Source organism: Pipra filicauda, unplaced genomic scaffold (assembly GCF_003945595.2).
Source record: "Pipra filicauda isolate LSUMZ 115617 unplaced genomic scaffold, ASM394559v2 scaffold116_size3395265_pilon, whole genome shotgun sequence".
NCBI classification, from domain to species: domain Eukaryota; kingdom Metazoa; phylum Chordata; class Aves; order Passeriformes; family Pipridae; genus Pipra; species Pipra filicauda.
This window is the reverse complement of record NW_024103618.1, coordinates 1,698,457-1,713,526: the sequence shown is the minus strand read 5'-3', so window position 1 is coordinate 1,713,526 and position 15,070 is coordinate 1,698,457. Positions and strand designations below refer to the sequence as shown.

The following is a 15,070-nucleotide window of genomic DNA, read 5'->3' as shown; positions in this document are numbered from 1 at the left end:
AAGACAAGAAAAAAAAAAGGAGTTGAAGGAAAAAGTTCTAAAGTAAATTAACAAACTCCAAATTAATTATAGAGGCAAACAGAAAAAGGGTAGGAAGAACTGCTGAAACACAATATGACTCACTTACTGAAGGTAAGACTTAGGCTTTGATAGCTGCAAATCTGCTGACAAAGTAAATCTATTCAGGAGACAGAGATATGAAAACTAGTAATTTTTGTTTGTTTGTTTGCTTAGAACTACCCTTCAGGTATAGAAAAAACCTAAATCAGCATAACTTTCTGTGTAGGCCAATTTACCCCACTATGAAGGCCAAACGAGTCCAATTAGGGTGCAACACCAACTGGAGCAGAATGCCCTGGTCACTCCAAAACAGCAACCTTTTACCTCACCCTCCAAACAGGATGGAAAGGATTTGAGAACCCATGAGGACAGTGGAAGATTACTTCCTCAGCCAGCTTGCATCTAGAAGAGTTAGAGAAAGGGTGGAAACAGAAAGGTAAGCAAGACAAAATAAGATCATAAGCAAAGAAAGCAATGGCATCACTAATGCAGTAAGATAAAAATATCAGGGGAATAGTTGTCAATTTCTGTCCCTGACTTCTACAGAGATTTTTCAAAGTGAATTGGAACTTCCAAAACCATAGAAATATTTGGAAACTGTAGACCTTGTGACAAAGTAACCCTTTGATTTATTCTTGAAGAAATCATTTACAAGAGATTAAAAAAAGTACAAAATACCAGTACTCTCACATCCCTGTATTTTTTTCTAACTACTATGCATTTCACAAAAAAATACAAAAAACTATTTGTCCATGCTGCCAGTGTTGAGATTAGCCCACAGGTGATGGAAAATATTTCCTCTTTTAAATCACTACCTGTTCATTGAACATTAGACTGAAAACGTATGATGCTTCTTTTTACTTGATTGACTTGAATTAGTCCCACTTTCTTTATGCCAGACTGGAGTCTGGCAGAGGAAAGAAAAGCTAAAAGTAAGGAAGAATCTTGTAGAAAGGATTTTTCTTTACAGAGCTCAGTTCCACAAAGAAAAACTGATTATTAAATTATGTCTGGATTCCAAATATATACAATGATTTGCATAAACATGTATTTGTAAAGAACAGTAATTACAGCACATCTACTCGCAAGGCTTGCAATGAAAAAGAAATATACTTGAAGAGCTCTGCAGAAGAGGGAAGAAGAGAAGAAAAACATATCAGCCAGCAACATCATCTATCCTACTTCTGATGCAGCAGGTGGATCATGCACATATTCTCTATCCAGTTCAGCACAAAGTCTAACAAAAAAGTGTAGCTGCCTTTAGTGGTAGGTCAGCAGGGAACTAAATGGATTTTTCCATCATAGTCACCTCACCAATGTTCTACTAAAATGACATGAACTACACGATGTTAACAAATGCTCAAACAGAAATGCCTTTATACTTCATGATTCATAGCTATTTAAATGAGATCCTACTACTTTAGAATGATAACTTGCTCAAAATGCACAAGGACTTGATAACTATTTAACATCATAGCAACAATTATAAACTAAACTAAAATGCACATTAGCACATCTTACTGTTTATTGATGTTTTACTACTCCACAAGTGAAAAATGAGAAAGGGGAAAAAATTCTAAGCAATATTATCACATTTTCAACACAGAAATAAACTTTCCTAGAAAAATCTGCTTCAGGCTCTGTGTATTTAAGATCAAATACAATAAATCTGATCCATCACATGGATACAATCCACAGCTCTAAAATGTAGCAGGTTGAAAACTCTGAAACTATGGATGTTAGACATTTGCTATAAGCAAAAGCAATTAAGGAGTAGGGGGTGGTGTCAGGTTTGTCAAAAAACAGAGAAACTAGCATCTAGGTGCTCAGACAGACCTATCGAGGCACTGAGACTGTCATGTTTTGTCATGGAGAACAGAGCACAGTGAAACTGGGTTTTATTATGAAAACCCTTAGCTTTGTACACAAGCAAGCCTCACAAGAGTTCAAGATGCAAGGATCATCGGTCTTCCTGAAAATGCTTCATCACACAAATTATCCTCAGGTACAAAAAGCTGGCCTACCAGCTTTCAGGCATGACAACTATTGCTTAGTTATGTTGAGATAGCAAGAAGAGCTGCTATATTAGGCACACGGAAGCCATGTAGGTGTCAGTATCTAACGTGTAAGTAAAATCACAGACAGAACATACAATGTATACAACTTTTCCACATGAACAAATGCATAGCAAGAAAATGACTGGAAATTGTATTCAAAATTACCTAGCTGTTCATCACGTTTACAATTACTATGTTTGATAAAATGCATGCACTGGAACAGGGGATTCTTGTTAAAAAAGTTAAGAAATTCTGAATCCTAATGTGAGATGAATGGAAGTTTAAGATAAATCAGCTCATGTGTAGTGAGCAATAATTTTTTGTACCAGTAGCATTTAATTTTCCTGAACCATGCCTCTCAGCTTATTTTTAAAACCGGACTAGACTATATAAAATACTTCATGACAAAAACTAAGGAGAAAAAAAAGTTACAAAGCCAAAACATTTAGAAGCACAATAAGGAATTTTCACACAGGACTAATATGGCCACTGATTATTACACATTTTTGGTGAAGGGGGAAAAAAAATCAAGCCAGAACAGAAGATCAGAAATTAATTCTGTTTCATTAACATTGGTATGAGATTACGAGTAACACAGAATCTTCAGGAATATGAAGATTGAATACTTCAGCTTTCTGGCAATGAATTCTTTCAGGGTACATGACAATTCATAGCCAGAAATAATCCAGCTTCTCCCTTAAACCTTCTCTGCAGACATGAAAAAGAAAGAAAACACTTATCTTCCCTAATAGCCCAATTTCTTACTTGTTTTGAGCTCAAATTTTTATAGGTTGAATAGAATGTTTCCGGGAAAGCTGCTATATATATTTGTGTTTGCCAACAAAATCTGTTTGGTTTTGCTTTGTGGTATAATATGATAGTCCAGACTTTTATGGTTATGAGTTAGTTCTTAAACTACCCAAGAGAGTGTGGCAAATGCTAGAAAGCTGGAGATTCCATCTGCTAACTACCACATTACATTTAATAATTATATAGTACCAGACTGTAAATATGCTGCATGGACTAATTAAGGTTACCTCTAGAGTACAAAGTTTAGGGTTTGGCATAAACCTAAACTAGCACATTGAGATTTTAGAAAAGCTTATTTTCCCTGTATTGCCTTCACTAAGAAAAGGTGTGTCTCTAACGAAAAGAGGAAGATTTAAATGTGGTTTCGTACTACAGCAACTACAGTATGTTAAGTGTTGAACTCTCAATCGCTCCTCTCCAGCACCTCTCCAGGTGCTACTTGTGATGGCTACCACAACACATTAAAAGTGACATTTTCCAAAATACTTGTTTCCCTACATGGAAACAGCATGCAAGAAAGAAAAAGGGTTCACTATACTTCCTTTAGCTTTGTATTTTACATGCTCAGAATATCCTTTCATGACAGGTATAAAAGAAAAACAATTATGTGGGCAGCACCAACATACACTAAAAGAATTTTTTGCCAGTTAATTTAGAATATCATCAGTTTGCATTCCTATCTTTTTATTATCCCTGTATAATAACTGCCTATCAGCAAACCTCTTGCCACTAGCAGATTCCACTCCTGACTCGCACCCACAGTCTGCAATATTGCAGTCCTGCACGGTGAAACAGATGTTAACATTTGTACCAAACTGTGATGCACTCAAATAGAAAATTATCTCATTCTGCCTGGGCAAATGTTATTACATTGTAAGTACAATATGATACCATTAATGAGCGATAAACTAGCAGCCTCTGAATTTCCATGGTGCTTACAGCCATTTTAGAGGAACTAAAAATACACCTTTCAAAACAAATGCTATGTACAGCAATGCTTAACTAGTCAAAGTAGCTTGGTTAACACAGTACAAACTCATGCATGAACATGCCTCAAAGCAAAATTTTTTTCAGCAAATTTTACACTAATTTGATACCCATTTAGCAAAACTGGTGATTGAGACTCAACTAGACCCTGAGCGACCTGATCTAAATAGCCCTGCTTTGAGCAGGGGGTTAAGATCAGATGACCTCCAGAGACCTTTCTCAAATTATTTTATGATTCTATGAGTATTCAGAGAGTAAATCAAAAGAATTATCAACAACTTTTCACATAATAGTCATAATCAAATAACAGCAATATACCATATAGACAGTTGCCTCTTACCTGCTATATACTTTGGTTAGCAAGTTGTTTATCTGTTTATCCATTTTGTATCTTGAGTAATCTTCCAAACCATCCTTCACTGCAATAACTGTCAGAACCCCTACCAGAGGTAGCATTGTAATTTCTTTTTGGAAAGCTTCCACCAGAGGAACCCAATTTAGGACAACTAGAAATAGGAAATACAAATTGGCAACTCTGAAACAAAGAGAAAACACAGGAGTCAGCCGTACTAGCAGACAGTGATACTTATTTCCCCACTCCATGCTCTATAGACATTTAAGTTAACAGCAATTATCTTTTCTTCACCCCAACTGCAATTTAAGAATTAAGTATCCAGAACTCTGTTTTCACTCTCCACTCAACAGATTACTTAGCTGCACTGCTGCTTAATATACATGACCAGACAATGCAGAAAACAAGAATTTTCCTTTATTTTCAAAACTGTCCTCCAGGCACAAGTTTTCTAGTAAAGCACTGGCAAACTTCCACTCTATCAAATTTCCAGGTCTTTTAAACTTAATTTTATCATCTCTCAGGGGAGATGGCATGTCTTAAAAAGGAAGCCATCCTACAACCTCCCTGCATAACTTTACATATCAGCAGTCCTCCAAGCAGAAGGAAGATGAAAAAAAACTGGCAAGAGAGACAGACATGAAGGAAAGGGAAAAACACATTTACAGGAAATGAACTGAAAATCCTACTGCAGATTGGTGTGTGGCAGTGCTCCAAGAAGAAGAAATAGTTCAATAGTCCAAAGAACTGAATAAGTAGAAAGTACATAAGCTAAGAAGAAAAGGATTAGTCCAACACTGATATTTAAGACGCTTTGGCCAAATAACACATATCTTTTCAGAAATGATAAGCAGGTCAGGAGGAAGAATAATTTTTGAACAGAAAGCAACGCACACACATTGAAATAAAAAGACTCCACTTCAGAAGAACTACCACAATCAGAAAGGAGTTAATTACCTGTGAAATTGTTCAAATAAATTCCGTGGTAAAAAATTCAGTAAAGTATACTTAGTAGTCCGTATTTTGTTGTTCATGTATAGTTTTGATACTTTTTCATACTCTTCTTTAAAATGTCCCAAACAGGGTATCACTACCCTATGTTTGCCCGTAGTTTTTGATGATTGATGGTACTTGCTACTTGAATTGTTGCTGCTGCTTTCCCTGCCCTCTGCTGATATCAGTCGCTGCCAACGGTATCGGGCCCAGCGGATGGGATCTGCCATTGCACCTGGAAGGCTTTATAATCCAAGGAATGTCGTCTACCTAGAAATGTTTTAAAATACAGCAAGTTACATAACAATTCTATAAAGGCTTTTCTACTAAAAAGTCACGGTTACAGTTTTGAATAAGCCCAGAGAAAAAGTGATTTTCATATTTCGACTAAGGAAAACCAACCCAGACAGTTAATAGGTTATGTGAGGCCAGGAACTTCTGCTTCAAAGCTTGAATTTCATCTACTCTTTCAGGATCCTAGAGTTTGATTACTCTGTTTAAAATGCACAATTGCTTTTTAATAGCAGCCCGCCCACCAATTTCTCATGCTACAGTATTAAAAAAGCAGACAAGATGCTAATTCTGCAGGGAACAGCATTTTCAAAGGAATCCTCATCTCAGACACTGCAGTCCATACTGATGGTTAACAAACTTTATTAAACTCAGAATTCAACGATCTAGCAATATGAATCTGAGTACTGACACAAAGTGAGGAATTGCCAGTGAAAGGCACTAAGTAACTATCATGAACATTTCCAATTCCATTTTCTATGGAATTAGAAACAGGTTTGAAAATTTTTAACAACTGACAGAGGATGAATAAATTTCATGCAAATGCTTCTCCTCTATCCACCTAGCCAAGCTCTAGCATTCTACACAGGAATTTGTCTTCCTAAAGAAAGCTGAAGTTCATAGATGTAGGCAATACTCACTTTTTCAAATCACCTAATGCAGTCAGAAAAGGCCTCTTACACACACAAACCATGCTGGTTTTTACAATGAAGATTTTTACAATTTATGAACCTTTACACCTTAATGGTTGCTACATTTCTTGTACTATTTCTTCCATAGAACAGCTTACAGTACATTTGTTTAAAACTATAAATTGCTTGAGCCCTAAATCATCAGTACTTCTCACTGCAGATTGCTTTCCTTCCATCTGATATCTTACTAATTGCATACCTTCTAGCAAAATTTTTTACTAAATCCTCCTCCTAAGTTCCCACACAAAAGCTGCTTCTAAAACCTGCTGGATCTTTCTAAATGAAATCTTTTTACAACAGACCCTAGGCAGTCACCAGCTTAATCCTGATTTTGGCTTTAATCAGTTCAATTTTCTATTCATGTGGTATCTCTCTGCCATTGACAAATGCCACTGTCCTGCTCAAGATTCCTCCAAAAAGTTCCTTATAAAAGCAATTTTCCAAACTACTAATCCATTTTATCCAAACTATCTTCTCTTACATACTGTCCTTGATTTCTTCTTTTTCCTATTACAATTGTAGAAAGCTTGAAACACGAGCACAATGCCCTCAGTAGGTCCTCTAACAATGAGACAGTATTCATATCTCTACATCAACCTGTTCTATTCTTAAAAAGAAAATTCTCCAACATTCCTAAAGAGCTTGGTCCTCTGCACAACTACCCTTCAGGCTCCCTACTGTCTCTCTGGCCTCTTCCTCTCATGAAATAAGATGGCACATTTTTGTCCTATCACCATGAGATGTGGATAGTTATTGACTGTTACAATCTTAATGTCTCAGAGGATTGTTACCACGTACATTAAAATCACATTCCTGTTTAGAAACCATGATCTGCATACAGAGGAGAGAATAACAAACCTCTGTATAGCATCTCCTCTCAGCATTCCCTGGCAGTACCCTACTGTTCTTCCAAGGCCCTTCTGCAGTGCTCCCTCAGGCAGTGTAAGGGATCAGTCTGAGAAAAAGGCTTTCTGTTTTTCTCAGTCCTAAATCTTGTGGTCCCAGTAACCATCGGAATAACAAAGGTTGCATGGGAAGGAAGTTATGTCTGGGACTTCTCAGAGAAGAAAGAAGAAAGTCGTGAAAATTTTCCAAAACACATGGCATCCTCTTATTTGCACAGAACGCAGCATCTTCTACCTTTGCTTCCCCTAATCCTATTGCCTGGGAGACAGTTCCCAGAAGGACTGCACAGAGGTTACTGACCCATTTTAGTCAGGGTCAGTCTTTCCACCAGAAATGGAAACTCTGACATGTAGAAGCAGCTACTTCACACCAATTAACTACTTTTAATGCATGGCTACTATATAGTCATACATATGAACACTGATCTGTACACACGTGAAAGAGATGCTTCAATTCATTTACACTGAGCCTGAGAACAAGTCTGAAGCTTGAAAGGTAGCAAAGTCTTCAAAAATGTTTAGGTACTGTCGAACATGCTGCTGGTGGAGTCCATACATGGCTATGAAGAGTCTTCAATACACCTAGAGCTCTCAAAAACCAAATTAACACAGACCCACCTACGCTGAAGTCAGGACTGAAGCAAAGAACAAAGAACAAAGTATTGAAAATTAAAGACTTTAAAAAGATGACTTCCTAAAAAGAGGTACAAATGTTGGCAGTTCAGCTATTAAAAGAACCCCAAACATCTACATTTTGGATGACATTCTTAAGTCTTGGCCATTTTGAGAAAACACCACTTCTTCACAATCTCTGCTGTGACAACTCAGTAATTTCTGACAAACAGATCTTATGCAGTGAGGGACCTTTTCAAATAAATGTTCGTTTTAATTAACAATGTGCTGAATTATCAGGGAGAGTTTTAATATGATTTCTTCTATTAAATTTATCACTCTCTCAAGGTTCTGTCTTCAGCATGAATCATACAAGGTGTGTCAATTAACCACACTTTTGCTTGAAACAACTCTTTGCCCAGTAATCTGACATATCTCTACATATTGTTATAATGTGCAATGTCCTTGTAGAAAAATTAAATAAGTAAATGCTGCAAATTTTTTCAGGATGCCACAAGTGAGGTATTTGAGAGCAGGTTAGATTTGTAGTGAAAATCATGTTTGTCTTCATAAGATCAAGCAAACAAACATCTGATATTGATGAAGAAGCAGTAAAATGAACTCTTTCCAAAATTCCCAGGGCTAAAGGGAGTGCAGAAGTTTTAAATAGCAGATCCTGCTCATTCAGTGAAAATTATACAGGCTAAATAACCTATATAGCTAAAATACACCTGAAAAATTTCAAACCCTCCTAAATTCTAGGTCTTTTCAGTTTTCATAATTTATTATCTTTTTTAGTATTTGATACCCAGTGACCACTACTTAAAAAAAAAAGGGGGAGGGGGCACAGCAGAATGGAAGAGTACTGGACTTTTTAACATGACAGCATGTTAAGATGGAATTCCTCACTACTAGATCTGGAGCTAAAGGTTTAAACTGCATATGCAGTGTTGCAGAACAGCAGTCACCCCTCACCACATACACACCCTTGATCCCTGACACAGCTCCAAAACCTCTGCCCCACCCTTCCTCATCCTTATTCAGAGAAGCAGAGCTTAGAAAGGGACAGGAAGCATCACATTCCGTTGTGTGCACTGCATATTTCTGCCAGTATCCCCAGGATTTTAATGTAACAACTTTTAAGTAAACTTTGAAGATTGTATGGACCAGAAATAACTAACATGAACCTACCACACTGGAAGCATTGTATGAGAAACAACAAGTAATCTTCTATGATCAGAAAGGTGAATAAGACAATTAACCAACATCTTGGGAAAAAAGTATCTGGACCTCAGACTCTGCCACAATGCCCTCTGACTCACCTGGGATTTGACAGAGCTACTACCTGCAAATGATTTTTTTTTTCAATCATTTGCATCACCATTTTAAAATAGGATTTATGAGGTGTCAAACTTCAGAAATCTCTTTTGCTTTTTTTAACTATTTAGAGTAATTTTATTCTTCTTCCTCATTAAATTTGGTTCAGAAAGTAATGAACACCTTTTCTTTAGTCAAAAGGAGTTTCATCAACTTCATGTTAGATATTATCAAGGATTAAGTTGCCGAAGATCAAATAAATTGTTTTGAACAATTTTTCTAAGAAATCCCTTCCCTTAAAACATTACTTGACCCTCTTGTTATGCTATTTTTCATTTTAAATTCTTGAGTTCTCCAGCTAATGTGAATTAAAAGTAGTAATAAAAAATGGCAGATAATTCTTTAAACACTGGCAAATGACCCACAAGATGAATTACTCTGAAGAACTATTTTTAGAATTTTATTTTAAAAAAATGTTTATGTTTAAAAAACACAAGAATAACGTTCAACTATTTGAAAACAGGAAGCCTAAATGATCACATGCCAAGTTTTGAGGACAGTGTCATACAAGCTAGACCATCCTCATTTGCATACTATACACTCAAGTGAATACTACTTGATCTTGCTGAACGGCAAGAGATGATACAGAGGTAATTCAGGATGTCTTACACTCAAAAAGAAAAGTTTTTGTAGCAAGCTTACTAACGTCACATGATAATGATGAAATGTGGAAGGAATTATCTGACACTGGACATATTTGCTTTCTCTCTATACCAGTTCCCTCACGTACTCTGATTGCTTCCTCTTCATATCTGAGATATGAAAAACTGGAAGGACTAGATATGGTTAGCATGAAATAGCTGGCTGTCATATCTTTGTTAAAGCAAGGCACAGCAGTGTCATTTTTACCACAGGACAGATCAACACTATCAACACTACGTTTAACCATCCTATATCACAATAAAAACAGCCTTTGAGAACCCTCTGCTAGTGGTAATACTGAGAAAACCCCTTCTTTAAATGGTCTGTACCCTGAAAGAAGGGTCTTTAAAGCCCAGTATAAGCATTCTCTTGTGTGTGTATTTCATGTCCATAATTTGTTTTCTTTTCCAATTACTTGCCTTCCATTTTCTCTTATAAATTCTGTCAGCTTCCAGTTCTGCAAAATATCACCTGCATATCTGCATGCACAGCTTTGCTGCTAGCTTTCCTGCAGGGGGACTGAGCTGAGACAAAAAATTCCTTAATTCCAGTTACATTATCGGTAGCCTTTTTCAAATCACTGACCTCTCCCATTCTAGATCATTTCTTAATATTGTCAGCAAAACAAATGCGTAGATAATTTAGTCTATGTTTATGCTCTGGAACTGCACCTTACTATTATGTTGTGGTCATCTGCTCACATGTCACTTTAAGTGCCTTACCACTTACCTTGCCTTCTCCTGACCACTTCCTCCCTTCTGACAACATCCTTCTCTTTTGTTATGATCTCCAAATAGCTAGTCCTCGTTCTTCTTTCAGAAAATTCTTTGTTAAATACACTTAGCAAATGACACTTTTGACAAGAATGTTTCTCAAGCCATGTTTATGGTGTGTGTTTCTATTCTGTTCCTTCTCAGGCAATGTGCAATAGGCCTTCTGTGTCATCTGTGCTGATTTCCAGTAGGAAGTAATAAATCAATTCTTAGCAAACAGAAATGCAATCAATAAAATTGCACTATCTTACCTGAAAAATGTCTACAGCACCCAAAAGGGAAGCAATTCAGACAGCGCATCTCCCCAGCAACATCCCTTTTCTTTGCTCTCCATCTGAATATTTCAGGATGTTCTCCAGGTCTGAGGTTCTGGGTGGCCAGGGAAGATTAAAAATGCTGACCCAGATGCAGGTCACACTACACAATGCTATGGAAGAGTGGATCATCCCTGATCCACACAAAAGTCCCATTTAAACATCGTAGTAAATGTTACTGCGCAGGTTCATTAGCACTTGTGTCCCTACACTGACAGAACTATACAGGCTAAATGTTAAAACCTCCTTCTAATCATCTTTTAAAACTCAGAAGCTATTAGACAATGGAGAAACTTAAGGGAAGCAGGGCCTGAAGATTAACTTACACTCTGAAGAACAATTCATCTCTTCTCCTAAGGTTTGCTACTTTCTCCGTAACATGCGATTTCACAAATTTATCATGTGTCTTTGCAAGTCAACGTGAAATATGCAGAGACACTCTAATATGCCAAAGAGATCTGGATAAGACTTGTGCTGCCAATTCATGGGACAAGCAGCCAAAAACCTGCAGGAATCAAAACTTCAATTTTAAGAAAAATATGTGGCTACTTGCAACCACGTATTCTGAGTTATATTTATAAAGGGGATGCTAAGAACTCTTGAATTAAGAGTGGAAGGTAGACGCTATTATGAAAAGTGAATTGCTGTGGTACTATTTTGCCATGCACTCCTACCTACAAAGTCTAATTTAGTACGGGCAACACTGAAAACCTGCAAGCTTTGAAAGGCCTTGGATCTTGGAAAGGAAATTTCTTGGCTGTGAGTATGGTAAGCCAGCCATCGATAGCTGTTCACAACTAAAAAACAATCAGCAAGCTGCATAAAAACCCAGGAAGTGCCAAGGCCCTGACACAAGACAACTTAATAGTAAACCACACATGCAGTAGTATTGGTTCATGTGCTACAGTATGGGAGTAGTATAAAAAACCAAAAAAATCTCCTTCACCTTGGGTAAAATTATTTAGCATGCCAATCAGATCTTGTACCTACAGACACAACCAAACGATGCTCTAACAAATTTCAGATGAGCTATGTATTTCTGCTCTAGGTAATCAGTTCCAAAATAGAACTGAAGGCTGCTGAAGAGCGATCCTGTGTGCAAATATTAAACCTCCTTTTCTTCATTCACGAGAAAAGTTCTGCTTTACACCCTGTTCTCATGCACCACATTGGTTTCAAAATTGTAAACCAAAACCTTCCAGGTTAAGTGTCGCTCTTTTATGACCATCTTTCCACCCAAGTGTATCTTTAGCTTATGGTCACGCAGTATTTAATCACTACAAATGCTTTGGTATGTGTGAAATTCACATTAATGTCACAGTAAGACTAAGGTGTGGGCCATGTTAAAAATTTATACTGGTGTTCACATGACACCGAACGATGTGATTTTTTTTGTAGCAGTGTACACTCCCTATGTTATCATAAATAGTTCAAAAGGAAATGGATCCATACTGGCAGTATTGCTGTTTTTTAACTATGCTGATTTACTCAAAGGGCCCAAACTCTGTTGCGTAGATGAGGTCTAGGGTACTTATTGAAATTTATACTGAAAGTACCTGTTACAGCAAGAAACCGTACTTGAGTTCCTAAAATCCTAGATTAGGTCTCTGACTGGTTTTTCTTTTCTTCTGGTTTTCTAAGACACCTACACTGTCAGCTATTCAAGAGTTCCAGAAACTCCCAAGGCATCCACTGAGGTTTTCAGGTCTAGTACTCTAAGGTTAGTGAATTTTTGATAAAACCTACTCTTGTATAACCTCAGGAATACAATCAGGTATTTGTCACAGAGCAATAAAACCTGCTCACTGTTTGGGGATATTTTGAGAGGAATAACCTGTGAATCCACTGTAACCACTAGAGAGTTTCTGCAAGACAGCAAAACATGAATCTTGAGATGGTTTTTCAGGCCTGAAAGTGAGAAGTGACCTACAGCAATTCAGGGCTCAACTATAAACGTGTATCTTCAAAAGTTTTATTAATAAAAATGAAGCCAAAATATATAGAAACCTGAAAAAAATGCAAGGAGTTAAGAACACTCAAAGTCTGACCCTAGTAACCCCATAACTATTTAAGACACTATAGTATTAGCGCTGTGAGTAGCTGACCTGAGTTAAAAGTTAACATTGAATGGAACAGCTCTTGCTTCTACCTTCTGCTCCTATCCCTCCTTGATAATCGATCTGCTACTTACTGAACCTGGTTCTCACTGATCTGCAAGACCTTTTACTAACTCAAAGACAATAACATTACTGGATGTCCCAATCCATTGTTACAGCTGTGAAAGCACTTGTTGGCACAAGCAAAGTGGGACAGGAATGTCAGATTAGAGTGACTATCTTTGAGTTCTTATGTAGAGCACTTGGTCCTGATTTTAGCCTAGTTTTCATTAGAAATATGTATCAGCTCTGGCTATTGCCTTTGAAATTCAGATTATCCACAGCAGTGGCAAGTAACAGAAGAATGTGATCCTTGCCTGTCAGTTCTACCTTTTCCTCCTGTAAACCATAATGCCCACAGCCTAACTGTAAAGATTCAGTCTAAAACAATGGCTTCAGACTAGCTTTTGGGGTACACAAGAGTTAAGTGATTTAAATTCCACTCTGATTTTAGGTAAACCATTTAGTGCCTCTCTGCTGCAAACCACCATCTATGAAAACAGGAATAATGACAATTCACTTCTCTCTTGGTGATGACAGGAAGACAAATATGTTTTAAATAAGAGGTTTCTCAAAACTATGGTCATTGGTGAATACATGAATACCCTATACATATTGATTTAGTACTACAATAACAGTAATTTTGATATTAAAAGCACCTTTTTCTTCAGTAGCTGTATTTCTGACAAGAACTCTGATTTTTCTTTCCCATTTTCATGAATATTTTTTCATCACTAAGCCCAGTAACTATTATTGTGGTCCAATCCTGTGAGTGCCCTGTGCACTCTGCACCCCTGGGCACTTCCCAGAAGCTCTAGGAATTTCCCTCTGACTTACATGGGCTTAAGTCTACTTCTTTACCATAAATCTGTAAAGTACTAAAAAGCTTACACCTCAGTCACTACCACGAGCTATTAAAACAATGGCTTTTGTTTCTGGAGTCAAAGTCTTCAATACCTTTCTTTCTGGTCTGCTGCCAGAGCAGCTCAGTCGAGGAGATTAAAATACGCGGGGGTGGCTCGTGGCGCAGGGGCCATTTAAAGACATAAAGGCACAAATCGCCCTTGTACCCCGAGCCCCGCCGCCGCCGTGCTCCGCAGGGGCCGCTCCGGGCTCCTCAGCGCTGGCCCTGCAAAACGCCGCCCGGCTCGGCCAGAAGGGACCTCTCTCCCTTCGCCACCGCTGCTTCCACGTTTTCCCGCGCCAGCTCTCGGTCCAAGTGCCCAGCACCGGTGCTCCCCCACGGACCCGACCCCGCAACCGAGCTGCCCACCTGAACCCCCGCCGGGCTTACCGATGGCACCGCGCACATCCCAGCAGAATGGCCGCGCCCGGCGCTCCCGCTCTCCCGGCCCGCCTCCTCCCGCCCTCGCCTCTTCCCGGCTCTGCTCTTTCTCCCCCGGGGAGTGACTGAGGCGGGGCACCCTTCCCAAAGCGGCTCCTTAGTACGTCCTAGTGCTCCGCGAGAGGGTGGGGAGGCTTTGCTCGTTGCCGTAGGGTCCGTGGATGGCGCTTACCCATCCAGAGGTTAGTTATTGTTTTAAGGCTTTTTTTTTTCTTTTTCCCCTTGAGGCCTCAGCAGATAGAGGCTGTGGCAGGAGTGTGGCTGTGACAGAACCTGACGCTCCTGACAGCTTGTCAGGGAAATTGATGTTCTTAATCTTTTGCCATGACAGTCTGAAGGCAGCTTGGCCCATCTAAACATAAAGTTTTCTAGCCACTAGGCTAATCGAGGATAGCAAACACCCTCTTGTTTTCTAGGAAGTAAGCCTCTGGATACTGTCCAAATTGTCTTAAACAGATTACTGCCATCAGGAACCTCAGTGAGTTGTTTCATCAATAGTCCTTTTGAAGTCCCACACTGTCCTTTTTGCTCTTACTGTCTACCAGGGCACTCCTGAAAGCTGCCTCTTACAGTGAAATCACATGGCCTTTTACATGAAGAGAGAGGATTCCTGCTTCAGCACTGTGCAAGAAACCAACAGGAAAGGTTAATTGCGGATCCCTTGGTCCCTACTGAAATACACTGGGATTACCAGTACCTGTCCA

At 38.5% G+C, this 15,070-nt stretch overlaps 1 protein-coding gene across 2 annotated transcripts in view; it reads right to left on the bottom strand.

Moving 5' to 3' along the window:
- The window catches only part of ATP10D (ATPase phospholipid transporting 10D (putative)), a 50,834-nt gene extending 36,475 nt beyond the window's left edge, over positions 1 to 14,359 (bottom strand). Inside the window, exons 1-3 of one of the 2 annotated variants that reach the window (XM_027717706.2) lie at positions 14,316 to 14,359; positions 5,224 to 5,529; positions 4,255 to 4,449 (exon numbers count right to left, since the gene is read on the bottom strand). In XM_027717706.2, coding sequence (XP_027573507.2) covers positions 4,255 to 4,449; positions 5,224 to 5,489 — 461 coding nt within the window. In that variant the 5' untranslated portion in view covers positions 5,490 to 5,529; positions 14,316 to 14,359. Of the gene's footprint in view, positions 1 to 296; positions 463 to 4,254; positions 4,450 to 5,223; positions 5,530 to 14,315 lie in introns of those variants that run through there. The other variant, XM_027717707.2, reaches the window with a different exon arrangement.
- Positions 14,360 to 15,070: the final 711 nt, after the last annotated feature.